This window comes from Mastigoproctus giganteus, chromosome 1, assembly GCF_048544385.1.
Source record: "Mastigoproctus giganteus isolate SK-2022 chromosome 1, ASM4854438v1, whole genome shotgun sequence".
Lineage (NCBI taxonomy): Eukaryota > Metazoa > Arthropoda > Arachnida > Uropygi > Thelyphonidae > Mastigoproctus > Mastigoproctus giganteus.
This window is the reverse complement of record NC_143575.1, coordinates 151818026-151845011: the sequence shown is the minus strand read 5'-3', so window position 1 is coordinate 151845011 and position 26986 is coordinate 151818026. Positions and strand designations below refer to the sequence as shown.

Below are 26986 nucleotides of genomic sequence, written 5' to 3'. Positions count from 1 at the left end.
AAAAGGTTGTTATGATCGTAAACATAATAGTAGCATGATCTGCATTAACACACAGGCGCTTCAAAGCTTTTTTGGAGGAAACTGAATCGAAATATGGAGATTTTCTGTTACGTGCTGAAGTACGATGGTTAAGTCGAGGCAAAGTTCTTAATAGATTTGTAGAGTGCTTTGATGATATACAAATATTTCTTTACGAAATCGGTGAAAATGATCTCGAACTCAAGGATAAACAATGGTTTTTAAACTTTTGTTCTTAACAGACATAATGAACCATTATAATGATTTCAACGTACGACTCCAAGGAAATAACCACACAATTTTGAAAATGTACGAGGAATGGAAGAGTTTTAGTTCGATATTAATATTATTTGAAACTGACATAAAAACTAAAATATTTCTTTTCTTTCCCTTACTAAAAAGTCAATATGAGAAAGAAAATATCGATGAAAGCAATCTAAATATGTTCAAAAGTTGTATTTTGAACATTAAAAGTGAATTTAAAAGTATATTTCAAAGTTTTAAGAAGCACGGTGAAATATTTACATTTATAATACAGCCCAACGCAATAGAGGAAAATGTTTTAGATTTGCAGTATTTTGAATATCTTAAAATCGACAATTTAAGTTTAGAAATGATTGATTTTAAAAGTTCGACGTTGTGGACGGGCAAATTCAAGACATTGCGGAAAGATTTAGAAAACACGGAAGATAATCATCTTCACATGATATCATTGTGTTGGGCATCCCTTCCTATGAAGTTTTCATCTTTGAAAAAAAATTGGCTTTGCCATTTTGTCCGCATTCGGTTCTACTTATAAATGTGAGCAAATATTTTCACACGTGAAATTTATTTCAAGTAAGAACAGGAGCAGCTTAACTACTGAAAATTCAGACGCTTGTATTCGTCTTAAGGTGATTAAGTATGAATCAGACTTGACTAAACTGACGTCACAAATTCAGCATCAGGGGAGCCATTGATAATGGAGAAAACACTTATAAATAAAGTTCATAAATTATTAATGAACTAAAACTTGATAATTATATTTGTTTTTATATTAGTAAAATAATAAGAGGAGTTTACCTCAATATAGTACGTAGAACACTTCCGTATGATACCCTCCAGAAATTAAAACGGAAAAACCGAAAAAATAGACAACTTACCGGAACATTAGAGTAATAGTAATATTAAATAATCAATTTAACACAATTCAAATCAATTTAAAACAATTAAAAATCAAATTAACGCAATTAAAAGAATCTAACAAAAATATTCAAAACGATTTTCCTTCCTGGTCGCATGCCCGCAACAATGTGTTAGAATTCGCATGAACGTGTCTTGACCTATCTGATAATGTTTGCAACTTATTAACGTGCCTGTTTTTTTATTTCTGAGGCCTGTGCTTCCCATCGCAAATCTATGGAGTTCTTCAATACAGACCAATCGTTCGGATGTAGTTAATTTTTTAATTTATCGCGAAGCTTCCTAACCTGGGAAAGGTATTTTTGTTTATTCAAATATCGAGATATTCGAATAAACAAAATTCGAATATTGAGATATTCGAATAAACAAAAATACAGTAAACCCCCGCTATTCGCGGTCACTGATTTAATATAAAATGAAACCTAAAAAAATGTGAATTTTAAAGCGGCGCGAACATTTTCCACCATAAAAAAAACATGGCGTGGCTAAAATTATCTTTCACGGTCAAAATAGCGCTCAGTGGGTGGGGAGAGAGGGGTGACAAAATCGCGAGCGTGGATGTTTCTGGCTAATCCCTATTCAATATGTGTTATGCGCTTGACATGGAAGGTTTCGTCGTTTGCTTTTAATTTATATGCTCATAAATTGAATGAATTTATCAATTTATAAATTGATATGCTTACAAAAGTGATAAATCTACCGTTTGCAGTGTAAAATAGACTTTTTTCGAGTGTGTGTTAACGGAAGAAAGTGACTTTATTGTGGACAATTCTTTCTAACCCGTACAAAAATATGGCTACGAATAACAACGGAAATGGGAAAAGATCAAAGAAGGTGATGACATTAGCGAATAAAATTGGGTTATTAGACAAAATTTTTAATGGTGAAAGTGTCTCCTCAGTGGCAAAACATTATAAAATCAATGAGTCAACGGTACGATCAATCAAAAAATCGGAAGAAAAATCCGCCATAGTGTCTGTGAAAACGCACTAATTGCTTCAAAAATTTGCTCTGTAACTCGTGATGTTAAATTATTAAAAAATGGAAAAGGCTTTAAATCTGTGGATAGAAGACCAAACTCAAAATAAAATTCCGTTAAGTTCACTCATCATTCGTGAAAAGGCAAAACTCCTTTATCAACACTTTAGCGAAACTGGTGATAGCACTGGCGGGATAAGTTTTTTAGCTAGCAAAGACGCTGGTTTGAAAGATTTGTTTGAAATTTCTAATAAATATTACATTTAATATTAAACTGTTTCTTGTTTTCATTTCGATGCCATATGCTTGCATTTCACTATGTACTGTCTATGTACATAGTCATATTATGAAGGTACATATAATACATACATAGACAAAATTTTAGACTATTTTCTTTTATATATTTCATACTTTGGAACGGAACCCCTTTATTACTATGGGAGCCACGACTCAGTATTCATATTTTCGGTATTCACGGCATTTCTCAGGAACGTAACCCCCACGAATAGCAGGTGTTTACTGTACTTTTTCCAGGTTAGGAAGCTTCGCGATAAATTAAAAAATTATCTACATCCGAACGATTGGTCTGTATTGAAGACCTCCATAGATTTACGACGGGAAGCACAGGCCTCAGAAATAAAAAACAGACACGTTAATAAGTTGCAAACATTATGGGATAGGTCAAGACACGTTCATGCGAATTCTAACACATTGTCGTGGGCTTGCGACCAGGAAGGAAAATCGTTTTGAATATTTTCGTTAGATTCTTTTAATTGTGTTAATTTGATTTTTAATTGTTTTAAATTGATTTGAATTGTGTTAAATTGATTATTTAATTATTTATATTTTACTCTAATGTACCGGTAAGTTGTCGATTTTTTCGGTTTTTCCGTTTTAATTTCTGGAGGGTATCATATGGAAGTGTTCTATGTATTATATTGAGGTGAACTCCTCTTATTATTTTACTAATATTATTATCAACGTAGAACACATTGAGTATTACAGCTCTGATTCATACTATCTAATTTGTTTTTATAATCATTAGAATTATAATTTTGGTTTTTTTTTTATGTTTAGTTTAAAAAGAGTTTAAAAGCATATTGTAATAGTTTTCTCAATAAAATTTATCTTATTATTCACTAACGGACTGTTTTAAAATGAAAATACCCATTGACCCGAACCGTCTTCTTAATAGTCACATTTTGGTTGATTTTGACCCGCAGCCAAAAAAGGTTGCCGACATCTGGAATACACCAAATTCCATTCTATTATAATTTCTTAATTCTTCGGTGATCTGGAGTAGTTGCTGAAGGTGCGTCTTGCTTCCCGCGTAGAGCTTGATGTCATCCATATCCATCAGGTGGGTGAGGGTGTACATGTTCGTCCTTCCTTCTTTGAGGTTATATCCGTACTTGCTACTGTTGAGCATGGTAAATAGTGGGTTAAGGGCTAGACAGAACCAGAGTGGTTCTGTCTAGCAGGGAGATGCCCTGGGCTCAGGGCATCTCCCTGAAAGATTCCTCTCCTGATGGGGATAGGCCTGGTTGTCATGTTTTTGACCTTAATGGTGGTACTCCATTTCGCCATCGTTTCTTCTAGGGAGTTTGTCACTATCGGATTGACTTTGCAGATATTCGGCGCCCTATTAGCCATCTATGAGGCACAGAGTCGAATGCCTTGCAGTAATCGATGTAGGCTGTGTACATATTGCGGCACTTCTTGTAGGCTTTCTCCATAACCGTGGCATCTATGGTTAATTGCTCCATGCATCCTTTGCTCAGCCACTTGCATCCTTTTTGCTGTTCGGCCATTATGTACTGGCTCTCCAAGTGGTCTGATATCTTCTGGTTATGCAGCTGGTCAGAAACTTGTACATTGCTGGGAGGCAGGTGATTGGCCTATATTTCACCGGGTTTCTTGTATCTTCGTATTTCGGCTTCAGATATGTGATCCATTGAGTGAGAAACTTTGGGATTGTCTCTGGGAGCCTTATCATTCGGGTGAACTGCTCTGCCAGGTACTTGTGTGTGCAAGTGAGCTTCTTGTACCAGTAGTTGTGGCCATTATCGATTCCTGGAGTTCGCCAGTTCTGAGATTTCTTGATCGCCTGTTTTACTACTTCTTTCCGAATCTCCCACCATCTCATTTCTTGTACTTCCTTGGTTTTCTTGCATTCTAGTTCTATCCAGGTGGCTCGGCTATTATATCTTACTTCCCTGCTCCATATGTTTCCCCAGAACTCTTCAATCGTCTTCTTATCAGGTGGTCCGTTCCCTTCTTTCCCAGTTTCTTCGAGATTCCTGTAGAAGCCTCTTTAGTCACCGAAGATTCGGTTGTTTATTTTCCTCTGGGAGTTTTCTTTGTATTGGAGTAGTCTCTTGCTGAATGCAAGGAGGTTCTGCTTCAATGTGTCCAAGTACTCTCCTATTCTCTGATTTTTTTGTCTCATGTTTACTGTGGATGCTGTCTCTCTTGAGACAGCGTCCACAGTTTTCTAATTAATTTCTTACCCCTATTGCCTCGTTGGTACTGGGTCAATTGGCCTATCTTGACTCTTAATTCTTCTATCTTTTGCTGAAGTCTTCTTTCCCAAGCTGGTGGTTCCTTCTGTTTTCGGTTCTTCTGCTGCTGGTCTCTCGCTTCTCTTCCATTAATCCTCATGGCTGCTAACACAGCATAATACACAGCTGGGTGGATGGCCTCCAGTGTTGCACCACTGCTGTCAAGGTAATGCGGTATTATGTGCCGATTCAGGTGGTCTGTGACCCTCCACAAGGTTCTATTCGGCCTCTAGTTCGGTATCACGTGAGTCTTTGTGGGGTCCATTCCTTTGAATTCTGTTAGGGCCTTCTTCCACTCATCCTCTATTCTGGATATCATGACCTCGTCTCTTTCCTCTTCTGCTGCTGTGGGTTGTATTTCTTCTTGCTCTTCCTCCTCTGGCTTGGTGGTGGTATGTTCTTCCTCCTCTGGTTCCATATTCTTTATCCTTTGTAGTAGATTGCTCATGCCCTGCTTGATATTTTCCAAGATTGTAGGAGCTATCAGGTTCTTCGTGATGATGGTCCTTCTCTGGTCCGCTATTCGCTGTTCAGTGACCTGAATATTCGGGAATCGTTCCAGCCACTTAGAATGCAGTCTCACCTTGAAATTTGTCATATCAGTCTGCAGCTTTGTTATTTCGTAGTATTCTTGCATGATGTACGTATTTATTTCAATGCTCCACTTCGTGCGTTGGCATTTTCTCCCTTCCTGGGTGGTCAGTTGCGCTGCAAGGTCTTGCCCTTCTCTTGGGGTAGCCATATGAGGGACAGCGGCACTCACTCCACTGTCTTCCTCGGGAGACAGTGTCTGATTTTTTGAACCGAACCCTCTGCCTAAGGCCGGAATGCGAGTGACTTTATCCTGCGGCACACTCTATGCAGTATGATTAATATTTCTCTGCGACATCATCCATCTGTGGAGGTAGACGTATTTAGCTTCGGCTTATGTCCAGTGGTAGTTCTCGCAAGTGATGCCAGATGGCACTACAATCTGCCTTGTGGTAGGTAGGTCCCTTGGAGCAACTTTCACAATGTTTATTTTATTTTATTAAATTTTATTACTATTAATATCAGCCATATGGTGCAAGAAAGCCTGAGGCTTATGCTGCACCAGGGGAGGGAGAGAGAGAGAGAGAGAGAGAGAGAGAGAGAGAGAGAGAGAGAGAGAGAGAGAGAGAGAGAGAGAGAGAAGAATGATGATATCCAGCTCAGGGCCCTCGTCGGTGTGCCAAGCCCATACTCACCAGATGTGAGCTCCTGGGTTTGTGGTTTTTTTTTTTTTTTTTTTTTGAAACTGAATCCTTTGCAGATCAAATATAATAAGCACACTGAACTTCAGGGTGAATAAATTAAAAAAAATAAATATGTATATGCTTGCAACTACAATTGTTGTCTTTTATACTTTGTTCTGAAAACGTTTTGACCTCCCCTCATATTTTAATCATTGTCTCTCAATGGATGTCCTATTATGATCCAAATACAGAATGAAAAGTAGCAAGCCAAACTAAACTCAAAAACAATACAGTGTCTTTAAGTTATTCACCTGATTACAAAGCTGAATTAAAATTTTATCGTGACAGGTATTGTAAAACGGTTAGTGCACTTAATAAGCAACTCAAAGAATTTCTTAACAAGCAACTGCACTTTAGTAAACCTCCACACAGGCACCTTTGGTAGCAATGCAGAATGTCAAGATGGTAGTTCCAGTGTTCTATCAGAAAGATGGAGCCCCCATCTTGCAGAGAGAGAGAGAGAGAGAGAGATTAAGAATGCATGTGGCTGCATATCTCAGCTGATATAAAGCATACAATTCAAGCATATCTAGGAAATTTGTGGAGTTCACAGTGTTTCTGTGGATGAAAAATGGCCCAATCACTTGGCTGAAGGACAGTTTGCACCACACATTTACCTTGGGACAATCGTGCTTGTGTTCACAATTTGAGTAGTGATTTTCAGATTATGCCATAACCGTGTTTTAATTTTACCAGACAGGTAGAATGTCACTTTATCACTGAAAACAATATTTTCCAGAAAGTGCATATCTTTGGGTGACCAGTGAATTCCTCTCATTGTAGGTTGTACTGAGCTTACTTTCCTGGACAACTTGCACTTCATAAGCATAAAGCTTTAATCTCTTGAAAACCCCTGTGCAATGTTGCTCATAGAATTTGCAGCTGCAGGGTTCACTGGCACAATTTTTGGAGAATTTTGGGTAAACACTTCTTAAATTTCAGAAACTTTATCTACAGATACAGATATACCTACCTACTTCTTTCTAGTGCAGCACACTGATAATTTCTTCAAAGTGTTTCAACCATTACCTCACTGATTGTTCCATAGGTGGGTCTTTTGGAATGCCCATTGAAAATGTCTCTTTACAGTCACTGAAGATTTGGTATCCCACAACGTGCATGCTGCTTTCTTCTGCACTGTTACCATTTTGATGGTGTGCTGTCACTAGCTTGCTGGTATCAAGGCTGCCTATCGCACGAGAAAAACTCAGACTCATGAATTTCATCTGTCCATCTCCATTGTTGTATTCCACGTTTGCTTCTAGCTCTTCTTGGGTACCATTCTGTTACTTTCTTAGTCCATCTGTCATCATGTCTTCAAAACTATGTGTTCTGCCCAAGACAATTTTAGTTCTTTAGTTTTGATAAGAATGACCTTTACTTGAGTTTGCTGCCTAATCCGTGTTTCTCTTCTTATCTAACAGTGTGATTCCTAATATAATTTGTTCCATTCTTTGTTGTGTAGTTCTCACACCTTTTCAATTACTGGTCCTTCTGTTAGTATAACCCTTTCTGTGGCATACTTGTTCATCATTACTTTTATTTTAGCCATATTCATCTTTTGTCCGAAATCCTAACTAACTCTGCATAACTGATTAAGAATTTCCCTAACTCTTCGGGACTGTAGCTTATGATCACAATGTAATATGCAAATCATAAATGGTTTAGGTGCTCTCCATTCACTCTGACTCCTTTCTGTGACCAGTCCAATCTTCTGTAAGCTTCAAGGGCAGCAGTAAATAACTTCAGAGATAGTGTCTCCCTGTTGAACTCCCTCCTCAGTTTTAAATTTGCTACTGTCTTTGTCTAGTCTAATAAAGGAAGTAGAATTCTCATATATTTTCTTCAAAATCATCACGTATGGGGGTGTCAATCCCTTGTCCTTCCAGTGCCCGAAACATTGCCTTATGCTGTACAGAGTCAAATGCCTTTTCTTAATTCCCAAGTGCCAGACATAATGGTGTTTTATATTCATTTGCTTTCTCTATTACCGGTGATATTACGTGAAGGTGATCCATAGTTGATAATTCTGTCCTAAAGCAGGCTTGCTCTTTTGGTTGATTCTCATCAATTATTTTTTCTAATCTGTTAGTAATGATCCTTGTGAAAAACTTGTAGATGCAGGATAACAAGCAAATTCTATAATTTCCAATTTCTGATTTATCTCCTTTCTTATGCAGCAAAACTATGATCCCATTATTCCACTCGTTAGGCATCACACCTTTTCTAATACATTTTGTGAAGAGTCTTACCAGTTTGTGTCATGTCTCTTCCTCCAAATTTTAACAACTTTATCTTCCCCCAGGAATTTCCAATTCTTCATTTTCTTGTATGCATATTCTACCTCATTAGGAAGTATATCGGGTATGTCGTATGTGTTACTAATTTGTGATCCATTCTCCCCACTGCTGGCATCATTCCCTTGCTCCTTGTATAATTCCCTATAGTAGTCTTCTGCCATTTGAATTATGCCTTCTCCGCTATTTATAAGTACACCATTGCTATCCTCCAGTTTAAGTATCATTTGTCTCTCTGTTCATGGCTGCTGATTTAAGTCCTTTCTTTTTCCTTAATGCTTGTTCTACCTTTTTTGTGTTAAATCTTCCATGACCACTTTCTGTTCACCCTTTTCTTGAAAAGTGTTCATTACTGACAATCCTCGAGATTCTGCAAATTACACAAGTCTTTCACCTCTTTCATTTCTTTTACCAATTCCAAAATTTCCTATAGTTTCCCTTTCTGCACTGTTTTGTCTCTTTCCAAACTTAGAATCGGAGTCCCCCATAATGATAGCGTAGTGTGTGTTCTGCTCTTCTAGAAGACTGTCAATTTCGGTGTACGTTTCTTCATCATCATCATGGCTCAATATTGGTGCATAAATCTTTATAACCTTTACTTGTATCGCTTAGAAATCTTAAGTAGTAGTATTGACACCAGTGGCGTAGCTACCATGTAGGTAGGCAAGGCAAATGACCCCGGGCCCGAGCCCTATAGGGTCCCGGCGTCTTTGGCTGTCTCCTATTTTTGCAATTTTCATTAATTAAGTAGGGGCCCAAAAAAGGGTAGCTACGCTACTGTTTGACTCTTTGGTGATGCACTTTTAAATTCCAAAATTTTGTTTTTTATATCTTTATGGACCAGAAAACCAACTCCACATTCGCTCCTTTCTCTATTTCCATTGGTACAGCAGATTTCCACTTGATAAACTTATAAGTGATTCATTTCTGCAGGGATTGTATAAATTCATAAGTAAATTTATACACACCCTGCATATATCATGGAAACAGCCCTATGTAGTTTAAAATAAACAAATGAAATGCAAATTCTAATGTCAACTCAACCAATCAACAAGTATAAACTAATCATAACGATTCAAATTAATTATGATATCTAATATTAAATGGTCTTTAGAATATACTTAAAAATAATTCCCTACAGAGCAGCTCACTCCTTTATAATTTTTTTTATTTCTTCTCATTATTTTTCCCTATTTATTTTATTAAATATTAAAAATATTATTTTCCAAAGAATAATGATGACTGTTGATCTCATATTATAACAAAATGTTAATTAATCATCTTTATTGTCACTTAGAAAGGTACAACATTGCTATGAACAGTATTAGACATCATGACAACAAAGCCAGGAAAATTACATTTAGGTAAGTATGATTACATATATAACTAAGGAGTAAAACACAAAGAGGACAATATTTTCATCACTGTACATCATAACTAGGAAAAATAGGGGCACAACCATGTCCAGGGGCACTATGACTAGATAAGGCCAGGAATAATAGGTATGACAGATTTGATTAAATAGAGCATATATACTAAACAGAGTAAAACACAAAAAGTACAATATTTACATTGTTATAGAGCTCAAATTAAAAAAAAAGTGGCAATGAAATTGGGTTGGATCCAATATGTTATTTAATAACAAGGCTATTGATCCAAGCGTGATCAAATTATATGATAAAGCTTGGAAATGATATACAGTTCATGTCTATTACTGCCATTCAATTCTTATCTGGATTCTCCCCTTATGCATATATATATACTGAGAGCAGGCAAAACAATGGAAACACTTGATACGAAAGTAGCGTGTGTGCGCGCGCGCGCGCACACACAGAATGTAGAATAATATCAGTCCTGCAGAGTACACTTAAAATGTTCCTCATAGTGAATCTAACATAATTGCATGGTGAACAAATTATTACACATGGTAATTACTCTAATTATTCTACCACTATTATTTTCTTTCTGATTTATCTCAAACATTATTTGTCCTAATGTAAAGATATATTTTTGTAGAAGACCAGAATTATAGGGAACATGTTATACTGTAGAAAGATGGCATTTTAATTTACACACAGTTTGTTTAATATTAACCTACCTTTCCCTCCACAGTAACAGCTTTACAAATTAACCATCCTTGAAGTCCTTGATATGAAACAGAACTAGTACCAGTCATGTCTTCTGATGTACATGATGGCTCAATTGCATGCTTAATTTTTGGAGTCTAAAAGTTTAAGAATAAAAAATATATAAAATGCAATTTCTTTAACAATTATGAATTGGATATTTTGTGTGTGATTATGGTTTAAAAAACTAAGTTTTTGTTATATTAACAAATTTAAATTAAAAAAGTTAATTTTGTTAAATTAATAAATTAACAAATTTATTTTGTAAAATTAACATAACTTTTTTCAGCTCTATTAAGAGCAGAAAAAAATTATATGCTAAAAAACTATACTATTCCAAAAATTATATACATGAAGCATAATAACTAACCTAGAACAAACACACACATAAGGAAACTAATGTTATCAAACTAACTTAAAAGAACCAAATTTTACAAGAATTTAAATTTATATTATAATGTCAAGTCCAATATGTATGATGACTGGAATAAAACCTTCCCTTATGTTATTAGCGATTATAAACCACACAATTTTAATGAAGCTCACTACTGAATGAACTATAAGTATTTATACTTAAAAATAAAAGTGTGTGTACTTGATTTATGCTGCCCTCATTACTCTACAACACAACAAACTTTCTATTTATGTCACATTATGCCATGCCATTTGGGTCACAAAGAGGCACACCTCCTTGAAATATACATTTTAGTTTTACTTGATTTTATCTTGACTTATTATTTTAACATATTTTGATCATGTTCAGTATATTATTTGTATTTGCTCTTACTTTATTTTTAACTTATTTTTACTCACTGTTATAAATTTATTTTAATAAAGTGGTTTCTATCCTTCAATTTTATATTACATCTGAAGGGTGACTTTGGTAGAGAGAGAGAGAGAGAGAGCAGGAATTATAGAAGCCAATTCAGAAGAACAGTGGTGTGGAAGTAGCTACAGCAAAGGCATGCAGCAGAAACAGAATGTCTATGAGAGAGGGAGGGAGGGAGAGAGAGTGAGAGAGAGAGAGAGAGAGAGAGAGAGAGAGAGAGAGAGAGAGAGAAAAAAGATGCATTAATTAACCTAATTGTCACTTTTGAATGGATTCTAGAAGCCTCAGAGAGGCTTTGGGGGGCACTGCACACCACTGTTTGGAAGAAAAGTAACACAGGGAAAGAGACACCAAGTTTTTTTACATATAGAAAATGGGCAAAAGCTGCAGTCCACAGCTTTGGCAAGAGACCAGAATGGGCATTATAATTATTATTATTATTAGCCATATGGTGCAAAGAAGCCTGAGGCTTATATTGTGCTGCACCAGCCAAAAAAAAAAAAAAAAAAAAAAAAAAAATTTCTGAAATACCCTGAGAGAGAGAAATAGAAGGGAATCACCAAGAAAAAGAATCATTTTATTTTATTATTATTTTTATTATTAGCCATAGGGTGCAAGGAAGTCTGAGGCTTATGCTGCACAAGCCAAAAAAAATTTCTGAGTTACCCTGAGAGAGAGAGAGAGTAAAAGGAAATCACCAAGAAAGAGAAGAATGATGATATCCAGGTCAGGACCCTGGGTGTGCCAAGCCCATACTCACCAGATGTGAGCTCCTGTCTCTTGCGAAAACTAAAACTAAAATTTTGGCAAGAAGCAAGATTTCTACTTTTAGCTTGTACGAAATCTAGTTTGGATTGATTAATAACTGCTTTACAATTGTTGCGAGCTTTGGTCTAGGCAGAACATAAAACTGAAAATTTGGAAACAAGCCAAATACAATATGCAATGTTCTTCTCTTGAACACCCTTAGCACATATATTGAAAAACCACAGTTTAGATAAATCCAAGATTTTAAGGTGGAGTGTGAAATAAAGGATTCCATTCCTGCAAGAATAATTTTGCTGACATGATCTGATCAAACATTGACATTAGAAGTTCAGAAACAGTAATCCGACCAAGGAAAAGAAGAAAAGAAATCTCGCAGCTCATCCCATTTTGCATTCCTGTAATACCAAACAACACGAGGTTGGGAAAACCTCGTGTTGTTTGGTATTACAGGAATGAAGAGAGAAAGACTCAGTGGCTCAATTGGAGAAGAGACCATCTCAAAGTTATGATCCAAGGTTCCTATAGGACTACGCACCTCGATAATGTAGTTAGAAGAGTTATTTGCGAAAAAAAGATCGAGAGCATCGGCTGCATGGTTAGGATTGTCCAGTATTCTGGTTGGTAAATGAACAATCTGTATGAGGTCATTAATAATTGCAAAAGCCTCAGCATCTCGACCAGCTGGATCTGTGTGAATAGAAAACGGAATCAGCAGGAATTGTGAACATTAAAATCACCAAGGAAAATTACCTCACTGTTAGGAAAGTTGGACTGGAGAAAGTCAACTTTCAAAGAGAGGAAGTCAAAAAATTCCAAGTGATTAGTGGAGTTTGGAGAACGGTAGAGACAATAGATGAATTTGACAGAACGAGGTAGAGAGATTTTAAGCCAGAGAAGATCGAAAATAGGAGACTCCAAATTACTAAGTCTCTGACTGGAATATCAGAACAGACATATGCACAAGTACTACCTTTGAAGGGAAAGGAATCATACAGCGAATAATTTGGATAACTGAGATGAGCAGTGGTGAATCACCTGATAACTAGGATTCTGTCAGAAGTACATGGCTGACTGTAATGGAAATGGATATCATTGAAATTAGAATTGAGACTATGTATATTTGTGAAATGAATGAGGAGGTGTTTGGGAGGTTTAGATCTTTTCACAGGTTTGAGTTTTGTTTTTTCTATTAGTTTGAAAATTCACAATGTATTCAGTAGTAAGAAAAGGTACAGAGGGCATGCTACATGAAGTAATGAAATTTTTGGATATGGCTTACACTGGCAAGAATATACCCAGCTCCTTGAGATAAAGTGGCCTTGACATTGCCCCCCCCCCTCCCTCAGATTCTCTCCAGTCACTATTTGGCAGTGTAGAGGAAGTGAGATTATACACCAGCTGATCCAGAAGACTAGTAGAGGGTTAACAATAGGTTCAGTCCACTTTTTTTAAATAGAATAAAAGTTCTTATATATTTGCTTCTACTAATAAGTGACATAAATCCTGTGAGATATTCATTGTGGAGAGTGACTGAAAAGCTTCTAACCTAGTTCAATGTAAGGTCCAATTAACCAGAAAATGGCAGACTGTAAGATGACTGTGACAGGATGAGCACTGGAGTGGGTCTTCTACATCTGAAGAGATGTAGAATAACAGAAGAGATGAATATGATGAGTGTGTCCAATCCTCAGTCATGCCAATACTACTTCCTCTTGTCTGTGTCACTGGAAGAAAGAGAGCCATTGCTTTGGATTCAGCCAGATGGAGTACTCACAGACACAACCAAGTTATCAGAATAATAAATCAGAAATGAGTGCAGAAATACCAGTTAATCAGAGAATATGTACAGATTACAAGTATGAACCTCATGCCACACTAGAGACTCTTACTCACAAACTATACTAGGACCATGCCATAATAATGGACAAGATGATCCTGCACAACAGACCAGACATAACCCTCACTGACAAGAAGACAATGCTACCTACCTCTTGATATCGCAGAATCCAACAACAGCAACCCCCAGAAATCCTATGGGAAAAATCTGAGGAAATACATAAACCTAAAGCAGGAAGTCAAAGAAATGTGGCATATTGAACAAGTAACGACCATCCAAATCACTGTATCAACCATTGGCATGGTGCCTAAGATTCTAGCAGCAATAGGCCTCCTAGAAAACATGTATATGGAACTCGGGAAAGCCATGATCTTGAACACCTGTATGATAATAGGTGAGTTTCACAATCAACAGTAATAATAGCAACTAAAACCATGCACTTAGTAACACTACATGGGGCAAAAAAATTCCATAAAGGAGAAAACTCTGTTTTCTTACATAACACTAACATAAAACAGTAAATATTGACACCAATAACCAAAAATTAAATGCAAAATTAGTGGTAAGGAACTGTTCTTGAGGCTAATGTCTAGCAACCTTTAGCATTTCACTTCTTTTGGTACCTAGACAAAAAATGTTTCCTGAATAATGGAAGCACTAAACAAATTTACTTTTCTGTCTACAAAAAAATAAGAGTAAAATAGATTTCTTGAAAAAAGAAAAAAAAAAATTCTATCTTGCCACTGTGATTATCTATATTCATTAGCATTTTGCTGTAAATTTTGGGTAATAAGTGAATGTGAATTTTATTTTACATTGTATTTTACATATTGATTACTCCTTACCACCCTGTATAAAATTACTATTAAATGCATATTCCATAGTGTTTTAGTATTCTACATGTATGTTACTTTTTTGATGTGTTTATTGTATACAATATTATTTATTATTATTGTTGGTGTATTCATTATTACTAGAAAATAATTTTGTTCCATTTTACCTCTTAAAGCAAAGAATACAAAGTTATCTAACTGTTATGGACAACATACTGGCTATGCTGGTCAATTTTGAAAAATGCTTATATACCGTATTTCCCAATGTATAAGATGCACACTTTTTCGAAAAATTTGGGGTCTAAAAACGGGGTGCGTTTTATACAGTGGTTGTAGTTTTTTTTACTTGCATTTCCTGCTTTTTCGCGCTTGTTGCCTCTGCGCTCATTGTTTTGCACTTGTTACCGGTATATTAGGTTACGTTTTGCCACATTCTGCCCATAAATGGCTCAGAAAAGATTTTCGTACAGTGCTGAATTCAAGTTAAAAGTGATCCAGTTTGCAAAAGTGAATGGAAAAATTGTGCTGCTGAACGTAAGTTTGATCCTCCTCCAACTGAGAAAACAATCCAAGACTGGCTACGGGAAGAAGAAACCCTACTGAAAACGCCACAGCAGAAGAAGGCCATGAGAGGCAAGTCAGCAAAATGGCCTGATTTAGAGAGAGGGAATTGAAGATATGGAATTCCAATTCCATATGGAATATGGAATTGGAATTCCTGTGTCCACAAAGATGGTTCAAGCATGAGGCAAGAAGAATTGCTGATGAAAAAGAAGTTACTGATTGGAGGACACAATTGGTACTTCAGGTTCATGAAACGGAATGGACTAAGCATGTGTACACGCACCAGACTTGCCCAAAAGATGCCTGAAAGCTATAAGCAGAAGGTCCTTGAATTTCATTGTTTTGTCATTAATGTCGGAAGACACATCAGTTTGAGTTGGGACAGATTGCAAATATGGACATAGTCCCCCTTCAATTTGATGTCCCAAGTAACAGAACTGTTGATAAGAAGGGAAGAAAGCTGTAACTGTGAAGACAAGTGGACGTGAAAAGAGGCCATTATACAGTTGCTCTAGCTTGTTCATACCTGGAGGCTTGACATCCCAGCTCCAGTGATTCGTCATCAGACACAGATGAGGACAAGCTAATGTATGGGAGTTTTGACAGTGATGAGGAGTTGTATGAATTTTATGATGAATAAAATTTGAGTTCAATAACTTTTATGTAATACATGTTTTTTCAAATTTCGGGCCCCAAAATTAAGGTGCTTCTTATACATGGGAGCATCTTATATATGGGGAAATACGGTAATTTGAATTTATTTAGAAGGTGATAATTCAACCACTTGATGTCAGCATTAAAAAACCCTTCAAATCTGCCATGAGGGACTAATGGAACCAATGGATGAAGTCTTCTGGAGACAATTTGACACCAGCAGGAAGAGTGAAGAAACCAACTATAGGAGAAATTTGTACCTGGGTGAAAAGATTCTGGGATAATTTCAAGACTGAGATCATTGTCAAGTCATTTAAGAAGTGTGGCATTTCAAATGCCATAGATGGAACTGAGGATGAGGCAATATATGAAGACAGTGATTCGTCATCAGACACAGATGAGGACAAGCTAATGGATGGGAGTTTTGACAGTGATGAGGAGTTGTATGAATTTTATGATGAATAAAACTTGAGTTCAATAACTTTATGTAATACATGTTTTTTCAAATATCGGGCCACAAAATTAAGGTGCGTCTTATACATGGGAAAATACGGTAATTTGAATTTATTTAGAAGGTGATAATTTAAGCTTCTTTCAGATTGAAAATAACAAGATCTTCCCTACATATATTCAAACAATTCTCTGATTGTTTTTAGGAATGTTATTTTTTAATTTTTGGTCCTTGAGGCTGTCACAGACATTCTCTCAGATATGCCAGACAAGCTGTTCTTGCTACCTGTGAGTCTAAAATGCTGATGGAACTGATATTCGGGTGACACTAAAGTCAAAGTGGACCCAATTTCGGCGAAGTCCAGATGGTCTATGACAGCCAAATCCTCTGCTTGCACCTTCACAATGGTGGGACTGTTAGTAATCCTGGGTATAACCTTCATGCACAAGTACATGGTGGGTGACCACCCAGGTGTGAACCAACGTAAGCAGGGGTCGAGGTGTGGCGCCCACACCACATGGAGGAATGCCGCCCCTCTATATTACCAGGCAGTACTAGGTGGTAGATGACTCTCATCAACCGGTGAAATACCACCACTTTGCTTATTGGAGGCTTGAAGTGGTGGAACCCATGTTTAGTCTCTAGAGCTAAGTTCCGGCCAACCCTTCCCTATTTCTTCCATCATGCAGTATGATTGATGATTTTTGAGGTTATGATGAATGTCGTGGCGAGATCCAATATTCCTTACATTTCGAGGGTACAGCTCTAAAACGGTGTTCGCAGGCCGGCCGCTAGTTAGTACACCGGACTGAACCTATTGGTAACTCTCTAGGAAGCTTCCGGATCAGCTAGTGTATAATCTTGCTACCTCTACTCTGCCAGATAGTGACTGGAGGGAGTCCGAGCAGTGTGTATGCGGGGAGCATTGTCGAGGCCACGTTATGTCAAGGATCTGGGTATATTCTTACCACATGTACGCCATATCCAAAAATTTCATTACTTCATACAGCATGTCCCACCCACTTTTTCTTACTATTGAATACACCATGAATTGTCAAAATAATAGAGCAAGCTTATCTGCGAAAAGATCTAAACCTCCCAAGGACTTCCTAATTCATTTCACAAATATACGTGGTCTCAATTCTAATCTCAACGATGTCCATTTCCAATTGCAGTCTTCCAAACCCCATGTACTCTTTCTGACTGAATCTCAGTTATCAGTTGATTCAACTACTGCTCATCTCAGATGTCCAAATTATTTGCTGTATGATTCCTTTCGCCTCAAAGGTGGTACTTGTGCATATGTCCGTTCTGATATTCCCTGTCAGAGACTTGGCAATTTGGAATCTCCTCTCTTTGATCTTCTCTGGCTTAAAATCTCTCTACCTCATTGTGTAAAATTCATCTGTTGTCTCTACCGTTCTCCCAACTCCACTAATCACTTGGAGCTCTTTGACTTCCTCTCTTTGCAACTTGACTTTCTCCAGTCCAACTTTCCTAACAGTGAGGTAATTTTCCTTGGTGATTTTAACGTTCACAACTACAGCTGGCTTCCGTTTTCTAGTCACACCGACCCAGCAGGTCGAGATGTTGAGGCTTTTGCAATTACTAATGACCTAGCACAGATTGTTCATTTACCTACAAGAATACCGGACAATCCTAATCATACAGCCAATACGCTTGATCTTTTTCTCACAAACAACCCTTCTAAGTACAAGGTTGAAGTGAGAGGTCCTTTAGGCACTTCCGATCACAACTTGGTGATTGCTCTTCTCCAATGGAACCTTTATCTCATGGCTATTCCCAACCTCGTATTGTTTGGCATTACAAGAATGCAAAATGGGATGACCTGCGAGACTTCTTTTCTTCTTTTCCTTGGTCTGATTACTGTTTCAAAACTTCTGATGTCAACGTTTGCTCAGATCGTGTCAGTGAAATTATTCTTGCAGGAATGGAATCCTTTATCCCACACTCCACTTTAAAATCTCGTCCTTTATCTAAACCTTGGTTTTCCAATAAATGTGCTAAGGCTGTCCAAGAGAAGAACGCTGCATATCGTAATTGGCTTGTTTCTAATTCTTCAGTTTCATTTTCTGCCTACACCAAAGCTCGCAACAATTGTAAAGCAGTTATTAATCAGTCCAAACTAGAGTTTGAACAGGCTAAGAGTAGAAAACTTGCTTCTTGCCCTAATGGTAGCCGAGCATTCCGGTCTCTTGCCAAAGCTATTGGCCGCAACTTTTGCCCATCTCTGCTCCCACCTCTGTCCAAACCAGATGGTTCTGTTGTCACTTCAGCCAAGGATAAAGCTGACCTGCTAGCATCCCATTTTTCTTTGAGCTCATGTATTAATGATCTTGGTAAAACACCTCCCACCATTCCTAACACGCTCCATTCAATGCCTCCTGTGGTCTTCCGTCAAAAGGATATCAGAAGGATTTTGATGAATCTTGATGCTAAGAAAGCTCCAGGTCCTGATGGTATTTCTCCACTTGTTCTCAAAACCTGTGCTCCTGAACTTACTCCTATTCTTTGCCGCCTTTTTTCACTTTCTTATTCCAAAGGTGTTTTTCCTTCTGCTTGGAAATTTGCTCATATCCAGCCAGTTCCTAAAAAGGGTGACAAATCCCTCCCATCCAATTATCGTCCCATTGCAATTACTTCTACTCTTTCTAAAGTAATGGAGAAATCAATTAACCGCCAACTCTTAAACTACCTAGAAACTTTCCGTCTGATCAACGATCGCCAGTATGGATTCCGTCAGTGTCGATCCACTGGTGATATTCTGGCTTATGTTACCCATTTATGGACTAATTCAATGGAAAGGTTCGGTGAAACACAAGTAGTTGCTCTTGACATCTCAAAGGCTTTTGATCGTGTTTGGCATAAAGGTCTTCTAAACAAGCTTCCATCTTATGGTTTGCCAACTGTTTTTAGTAATTGGTTATCCAGTTTTCTCTCTGATCGCTCACTGAGGGTGATAGTAGATGGCTCTCTGTCTTCTAACTTCTCCACTAATGCCGGTGTCCCCCAAGGTTCAGTTCTTTCCCCCACTCTTTTCCTCTTGTATATCAATGACCTTCTTCCATTGACTGGAAATCCTATCCATAGTTTTGCCGATGATAGCACATTGCATTCAACTTTCCATTTTGAGAAACCTTGTCCAGCTCAATCAGCTTTAAGTTCTCGAAAATCTGCTGCCAATTCCTTAAATGCCGATCTTCAGGTAATTCTCCAGTGGGGCAAAGACAACTTAGTTGATTTCAACCCTTCTAAAACTCAATCTTGTCTTATATCTCGCAAAAAGGATTCTTCTGCTCCTATGCTTATCTTTAGTGACACTCCGATTTCTAGGCAAAATGATATATCTCTTTTGGGGATTACCCTGACTTCTAATCTCTCTTGGCACAAGCACATTACAAATATTGCTTCCTCTGCATCTAAAAAACTTGGTTTTCTCTTTCGCTCTCGGCGTTACTTTTCTCCCAAACAGCTGCTCACTCTGTATAAATCGCAAATCCGCCCTGCCATGGAATATTGTTCCCACATCTGGGGTGGTGCCCCCAAAACCTCTCTCAGGCTTCTTGATTCCATTCAGAAGAGGGCATTTCGGTTAATTAATGATTCATCTCTAACAGTCTCTCCACTCGCTGTCTCATAGACGCACTGTTTCTGCTGCATGCCTCTTCTACAGATACTTCCATGGGCACTGTTCTTCTGAATTGGCTTCTATAATTCCCGCTCTCTCTTTAAAAACAGTCCGAACACGTGCCGCCACCAGCCAACATCCATTTACTGTCCAACTTCAAACCCACAGAACCAACTTTTCATCTTCCTCATTTATTCATTCAACTGCCGTTTTCTGGAACAACCTTCCTTCATACGTATTTCCTGAAAATTACAATCTACAGAAGTTCAAGTCCAATATCAACAAATATCTTCTTTCGTCTTCTCAACCTCCAACCCAAGCACGGTTCTAAGTACTATAGGTTTAATACCTCTCGTGTTTGGGGTTCTCATAAAAAAAAAAAAAAAAAAAAAAAAATAGATTTGTATTAAAATATAATGCTATTAATTTTTGAATTTGCCTTATTTTGAATACTCTGTACATTCTACTAATATTAAAAACAATACTAATACTTCCAATCAGCCATTTTGCAATCTGCAATGGTCTGTTATCTAAGTAATAAACTAAATTTCAATGTTAGATCCCTTCCAATAATGTAAAGCATTCACTGTGAGTTACCCTAGGTGAGTATGATTTATTTACCATATCTATTCTAATTTCTGGGAATTTCAAAATAGTTATATTTATTTTTATAATTTAAACATAAGCTTTTTCCTTTAACATCACATGCAAATACCACATGCCCCAAATGAGAAAAAAAAAAAAAACAGAATTTATGAATCAAGTGTAGTATCTCATTATACAAAAATAGGAAAACAATTTTTTTTAATAACATCCCTAAGTACAAATGGTATTAAGCACTTTGATGTATGAGGACAAATGGGTCTGTTGTACTGGGATCCATGGTAAATGATGATTAAGTGTTAGCCAGTAAAATAATTTAATTACAAACAGATACTGAATATCTTTGATTACAAACAGATACTGAATATCTTTGATCACAAATAGATACTGTAGCTTTCGAGACAAATCGTGCCTCTTTTTCAACAGAAAAAGAGGCACGATTTCCTGTGCGGACGTGCTTTCTGCCGCTCTTGGAATAGAGAAGTTTTTTCTGATTTATTTTCTGCTTTATTAGTTTAAATTGACATATTAACTTATTTCTAGAGTAGCTTTATATTCCTATTTACGGTACTTAAAGTTAAAATAACTTAGATAGAGATTTTGTAGGTATTACTTAGTATCGGAAAGGGTATCAAATCCACGTGTTTACCGTTCATAAACGGCCGCCATTGCTACGTGAAAATTAATCAGTAAAATCTATTAATCTTGTCGAACTTCATTGGCAATTAAATTGTAATTTTAACTATACATATAACCACTTAGGTTACGGAACATAAATAATTAGTAAAAATAAATAATTAATACATAACTTGATACAGAAGTTATATAAAGGGATTTCGTAGATAACACTCGTTACTGAAGCGCGATACAGCATATCCGGAATTCGATAGCATTAGCTTTGTATAGTATAGTGCATAATATAATATTGTCAATTAATCAGTACATCTATTAATCTTGTTAAACTTCATTGTCAATTAAATTGTACTTTTAACTATATATATATAACGACTTAGAGTACAAACGTAGCAAATAATTAATACATACTTGATACGGAAGTTATATAAAGGGAACTCGTAGATAACACTCGATACCGAAAAATAAATATAGCGTTATAACGGTGTTAAGATACAAATTTAAGGTTTTAATTTTGTTCGAAATTGTAATTTTATTGACATTTAAATCGAAATCATGACTCTGACCAGAGCAGCAAAGCAAAAGGCTCAAGCTAATGGGAGTGCTGTGACTCAGGGGAGAACTTAGGGGGGCGGTTGCCCCCTGAATCACGGCCTTTTAAGATGCACTGTTTGCTTGATGTTTGCGGAGCAATCGGGTAAGGGACATGATACTGCCATGGGGGATGTCTTTGTGTGTGCACGATGCAAGGAGTGCAAGGAAATTAGGCGACAACTCGGCGTTGTTATGGGCCTATATGAGACCTTGAAGGACAGGGTGGATGCCCTCGAGGGAAATAAATTGAGGGGCCCATCAAGCTCTCAGCTGCCCACATCAACACCAGAGCTTGGACTTGGTCATCTTGCAACACAGAGGCAGCCCCCAAGGCAGAATGCGCTGGTCCAACAGGAACTAGTAGTTGTTGGTGACTCAATTGTCAGGGAAACGGGGAACATGCTTTGTAAAAAGGATAGGTGGAACAGGACCAGGGTATGTCTGCCAGGGGCAAAGGTTGATGACGTTGTAGAGCAGATATCATCTTTTAAGGGCACAAAAGGTGATATAGTTGTACATGTTGGCACTAATGATATTAAGAGTAGGAGACCAGCGGAATTACTTAACAAGTACAGGTCACTGTTGAAAAAAAGCCGTGAAGTAGGGTTGAATTTGAAAGTGTCTGCAATTCTGCCCAGACACGATAGGAGGGAGTATATGATGAGAGCCTTGTCGATCAATTCGGCCCTGGAAAGATTGTGCAAGGCTCAAGGGGTAGAATTTTTTTCAGCCTGGACTGTACTTGTTAACAGGAGAGATTGCTTCTACAGGGATGGGATACACTTAAATAGAAAGGGTGCAAGAATATTTGCTGATGCTATCGAGGCAGTGTTAGGTGGGTCGGAAAACTGCTAGCTTGGGGGGAGACAAAGACTAATGGATTAACAGTAGCCACGGGCAGAGGTGAAAGAGATTCTTGCACTGCTTCTATTGGAATGAGCAGAAGCCTGAAAAACAAGATGCAGGATATTTCAGAGACTGCTGGAAGTCATTGCGGTACAAGTAAACACATGGGTTGTGTTAGGGTAGCTAAGAATAGAAACAGGTGCATGTATACTTGCGTATACACTAATGCTAGGAGTTTAGTAAATAAAATTGATGAATTTGAGGTATTACTCAAAACATCAAAGGCAGATATTGTTGGGATATCAGAGACGTGGTGTCACACAGATATAAGGAATGCAGAACTGGAATTTGGGGAGTACAACGTCTACAGAAAGGATAGACAGGATAGGAAGGGAGGAGGGGTTATGCTATTAGTTAAAAAACACATAAAATCCAAGGAAGTGAAGCCAGTTGACATCGCTGGACAGTGCAGTGTTGAGTCAGTTTGGTGTGACATAAGCATAGGTAAATCAAAATTGAGAGTAGGAGTGTGCTATAGGCCTAATGACTCTGATGAGTATAATAAGATACTGTACAGGGAAATAGAGTGGGCCAGTAAATCAGAGAGTCTTATAATGGGGGATTTTAATTTCCCAGATATTGACTGGAATTTGTGGGTTGGTCACTCACACACTAGCAAGGCTTTTGTGGATTTATTGGATGATTGTTTTCTACACCAGCATGTTCGGGAGGCAACTAGAGGGAGTAATACTCTTGATCTGATTATCAGTAGTGATTCTTCATGCATTAGGAATCTGCAGATAAATGAACCACTGGGTGGCAGTGATCACAGTGTGCTGAAGTGGGATTTACTCAAGGAGGTAACTACCATCAGAGGTAAAGGGAAGGGTTTTTGCTTTCGTAAAGGAGACTATGCTGGTCTGAGACAGTATTTAAATTCTATACAGTGGGACCAACTGATGATGTTACCAACAGCAAATTCAAAATGGGAAGCATTCAAGGAACTAATCTTGGAAGCTACCAGGCTTTACATACCAACCAAGAAATATTGTTCAAGGTTCAGGCCTAAATGGTTGTCAGATGAACTAATGAGACATATGGCAGAGAAGAAAAATGCATGGGATACATACAAATTAATGGGTAACGTGGAAGCCTATGATAGATATAAGTTGGTCTGTAACCAAGTCACAAAGGAGATTAGGCAGGCAAAGGCAGATTATGAGAAATCCTTGGAAAAGGATGCAAAGAAAAACAGAAAAGAGTTCTTTACCTATTTAAACTCAAGAAGGGATGAATCAGATTGGTCCACTGGATGTTGATGGTTCAACAGTTGAGGATCCAGCTCAGGTGGCTAACAATCTAAACGAGTATTTTGCATCTACATTCACACATGAGGAGTTATTCAGGAAGGGGAATGTCGTAGGTGAAGTAAACATTGGCAGTGAGCTAGATGATTTTCTAATAACTGAGAGGAAAGTGGAGGAGAAATTGTTGAGGATAAACATAAAAAAGGCACCCGGGGTGGATGGGATCTATCCAGTTATATTAAAGGAGGCAGCAAAGGAAGTAAGCAAACCCCTAGCCATAATTATGAGAGCTTCTTTGGACTCAGGGGAGGTACCCATGGACTGGAGATGTGCAAATGTAACCCCAATTCACAAAGGAGGATCAAAGGCTGACACAAGTAATTATAGACCTGTTAGTTTAACTTCGGTTCCAGGAAAATTAATGGAGGCACTGGTTAAAGAAGCACTGCAGGATCATCTGGACAAGAATTCAGTTATAGCTCAGACACAGCATGGGTTTGTTAAGGGCAGGTCTTGTCTGACCAATTTGATTGGATACTATGATGTAGTCACAAAAGAACTGGATGCAGGGAATAACTTTGATATTATATATTTGGATCTTAGAAACGCTTTTGATACTGTTGCACATGGAAGACTGCTGCACAAATTGGAGAAGTGTGGCATTCGAGGCAAATTGCTGCTATGGATAAAGGGATGGTTGAGTGGCAGAAGACAGAGAGTGGTAATCAATGGACACTGCTCAACGTGGACTAATGTTATTAGTGGAGTTCCTCAGGGTTCAGTGTTGGGTCCATTGTTGTTTTCTGTATTTATAAATGCTATTGATGATGGTGTATCAGGCTTAATGTCCAAGTTTGCAGACGATACAAAGGTTGGCAGGGTTGTTAAGGACACTACTGATACTATGCTGCTGCAACAGGATCTGGAAAGGTTGAGCAGATGGGCTGAGAGGTGGCAAATGAAGTTTAACATTGACAAATGTAAAGTACTACATATGGGAAACAGTAACCCCAGATCAACGTATCAACTCTGTAGTACTACGCTGACAGTGGTAGAGAATGAAAAGGACCTGGGGGTAATTGTGCAGGCAGATATGAAGTTCTCTGAGCAGTGCAGACGAGCTGCAAGAGTAGCTCATGGTGTCTTGTCAATGATATACAGGAATTTTTCTAGAAGGGACAGGGATGTGATTATTCCCTTGTATAAGGCATTGGTCAGGCCACACCTTGAGTACTGTATACAGGTCTGGAGGCCTCATTTCAAGAAGGATGTAGAGCTGCTGGAACGAGTACAGAGAAGGGCAACAAGATTAGTGAATGGAACAAAGGGTTGCTCTTACGATGAAAGGCTTAAGTTTTGCAAATTACAGAGCCTGGAGACTAGGCATCGCCGAGGTGATCTGATAGAGGTGTACAAGGCTTTGAATGGCTTCAGCATGCTCAATGCCGATGGAATTCTTCCTCTTGCTCAGAATAATCACCTGAGAGGGCATAAATTCAAATTGAGGAAGGACGGATGTCGGATAGATGTGCGGAAATTCGCCTTTAGCCAGCGGGCAGTTGGTTTGTGGAATAGACTTCCATCGCTTGTTGTTGAAGTTGATAGCCTAAACAAATTTAAGGCTCAGCCGGACAGGTATTTCGAACGAATTGAGGGGTGAAATGGGAGTAGTGGTTGTTTTTTTTTTTTTTTTTTCTTTTTTTTTTTTGGCTGATGCTGAATAAGCTTGCTTTCTTGCATCATATGCCTCTACTAATGCTAATGCTAATGCTAATCATTCACTTTGATGTATTTAATACCATCTGTGGGTTGAATGGTGAGAAGATAGATGATAACTTAACCTTAAACTTGAATTTTTGTTGTTTGTTTGTTTGTTTTAGGGTTTTATGGCGCATGAATTTTTGTTGTTGTTGTTGTTTGGTTTTTAGGAGCATTAGCAACTAAGGCCATATTTCTCCAGGGATATGCAGTGGTCATTCCCTGACCTTTCCGCATCCTCCGTATTTGGTGGTCACGGGCTTCTTGATTAGGTCACCCTGACCTAATCAAGAAGCTGAATTTTTGTAGATACTCTTTACTTTAAATTTTTTTTAACTTTCATAATAACCCAACAACTCACTAACAGCATACTTTATAATATAAGTGTAGAAAAACCGAAATGAAATATGGAACTCAGTTATTCTTCATCACTGCTCTCCTACCACCTAAGCTGACATCACTACCACCACCACTACTACTAATTAATGGATTAATCAGTAGTTTCAAATGTCATTTTTCTTGAAAATCTTCAAGAAAATTTAAGCATCTTTTAATTTTTAGCAATTTGCATTACATACAAACTTGCCCTGCAGACAAAACCCTTCAACTTTGGTTACTTTATGCTGCCTGTTGAAGTAAAATTGTGGTTAACAGTACAAAGCATTCCGTATTTTGCTGCTTTGCATATAGCTCAGTAATCAAAAGTATGAAATACTTGTATAAAACATGCATTGAGTTTCATAATGTGGCATTTTCTGAAAGAGCATATGGAACTTAAAAGAATTTAGTCAAATTTGTTTTAAGACTGTTTTTTTATATAAAATAAATAACACACACACCTTTTCTCCAAAAAAAGACTTCAATTTCTGAATACGATGGTCACTAGAAAAGCTATAAAATTAATGAATAAAAGAGTATAAATATGCTGAAAATAAATAATAAATAATAAAATAAGTTATTTTTGTTTCCAAATATTTAAATAAAAATCGCTACAGTGTTACAAGCTCAGAAAAAGTTTCAATACAATAATAATTGAGATTATTGTACTAGACTAATGCACACAAAAAACTTGCACCACAAATCAGTGAAAGGCACTAATATCTAACAGTGTCGTCATCACCATCACTAAAAGTAGCATCCAACAACAATGCACAAGGAATAAAAGAAATGTTTTAGTATTTTGCCTTTTGTGGTATTAGAATTTCATTAGGGTGGCCATTTAAG

General features: G+C 37.5%; 1 protein-coding gene across 6 annotated transcripts in view; it reads right to left on the bottom strand.

Annotated features, from left to right (window-relative positions):
* The window catches only part of RhoGAP19D (Rho GTPase activating protein at 19D), a 661344-nt gene that overhangs the window by 244165 nt on the left and 390193 nt on the right, over nucleotides 1-26986 (bottom strand). For all 6 annotated transcript variants that reach the window (XM_090374624.1, XM_090374649.1, XM_090374631.1 and 3 more), the window contains 2 exons: nucleotides 26602-26653; nucleotides 10409-10534 (listed from right to left, as the gene is read on the bottom strand). In XM_090374624.1, the coding sequence (XP_090230750.1) occupies nucleotides 10409-10534; nucleotides 26602-26653 (178 nt within the window). The remainder of the gene's footprint in view (nucleotides 1-10408; nucleotides 10535-26601; nucleotides 26654-26986) is intronic.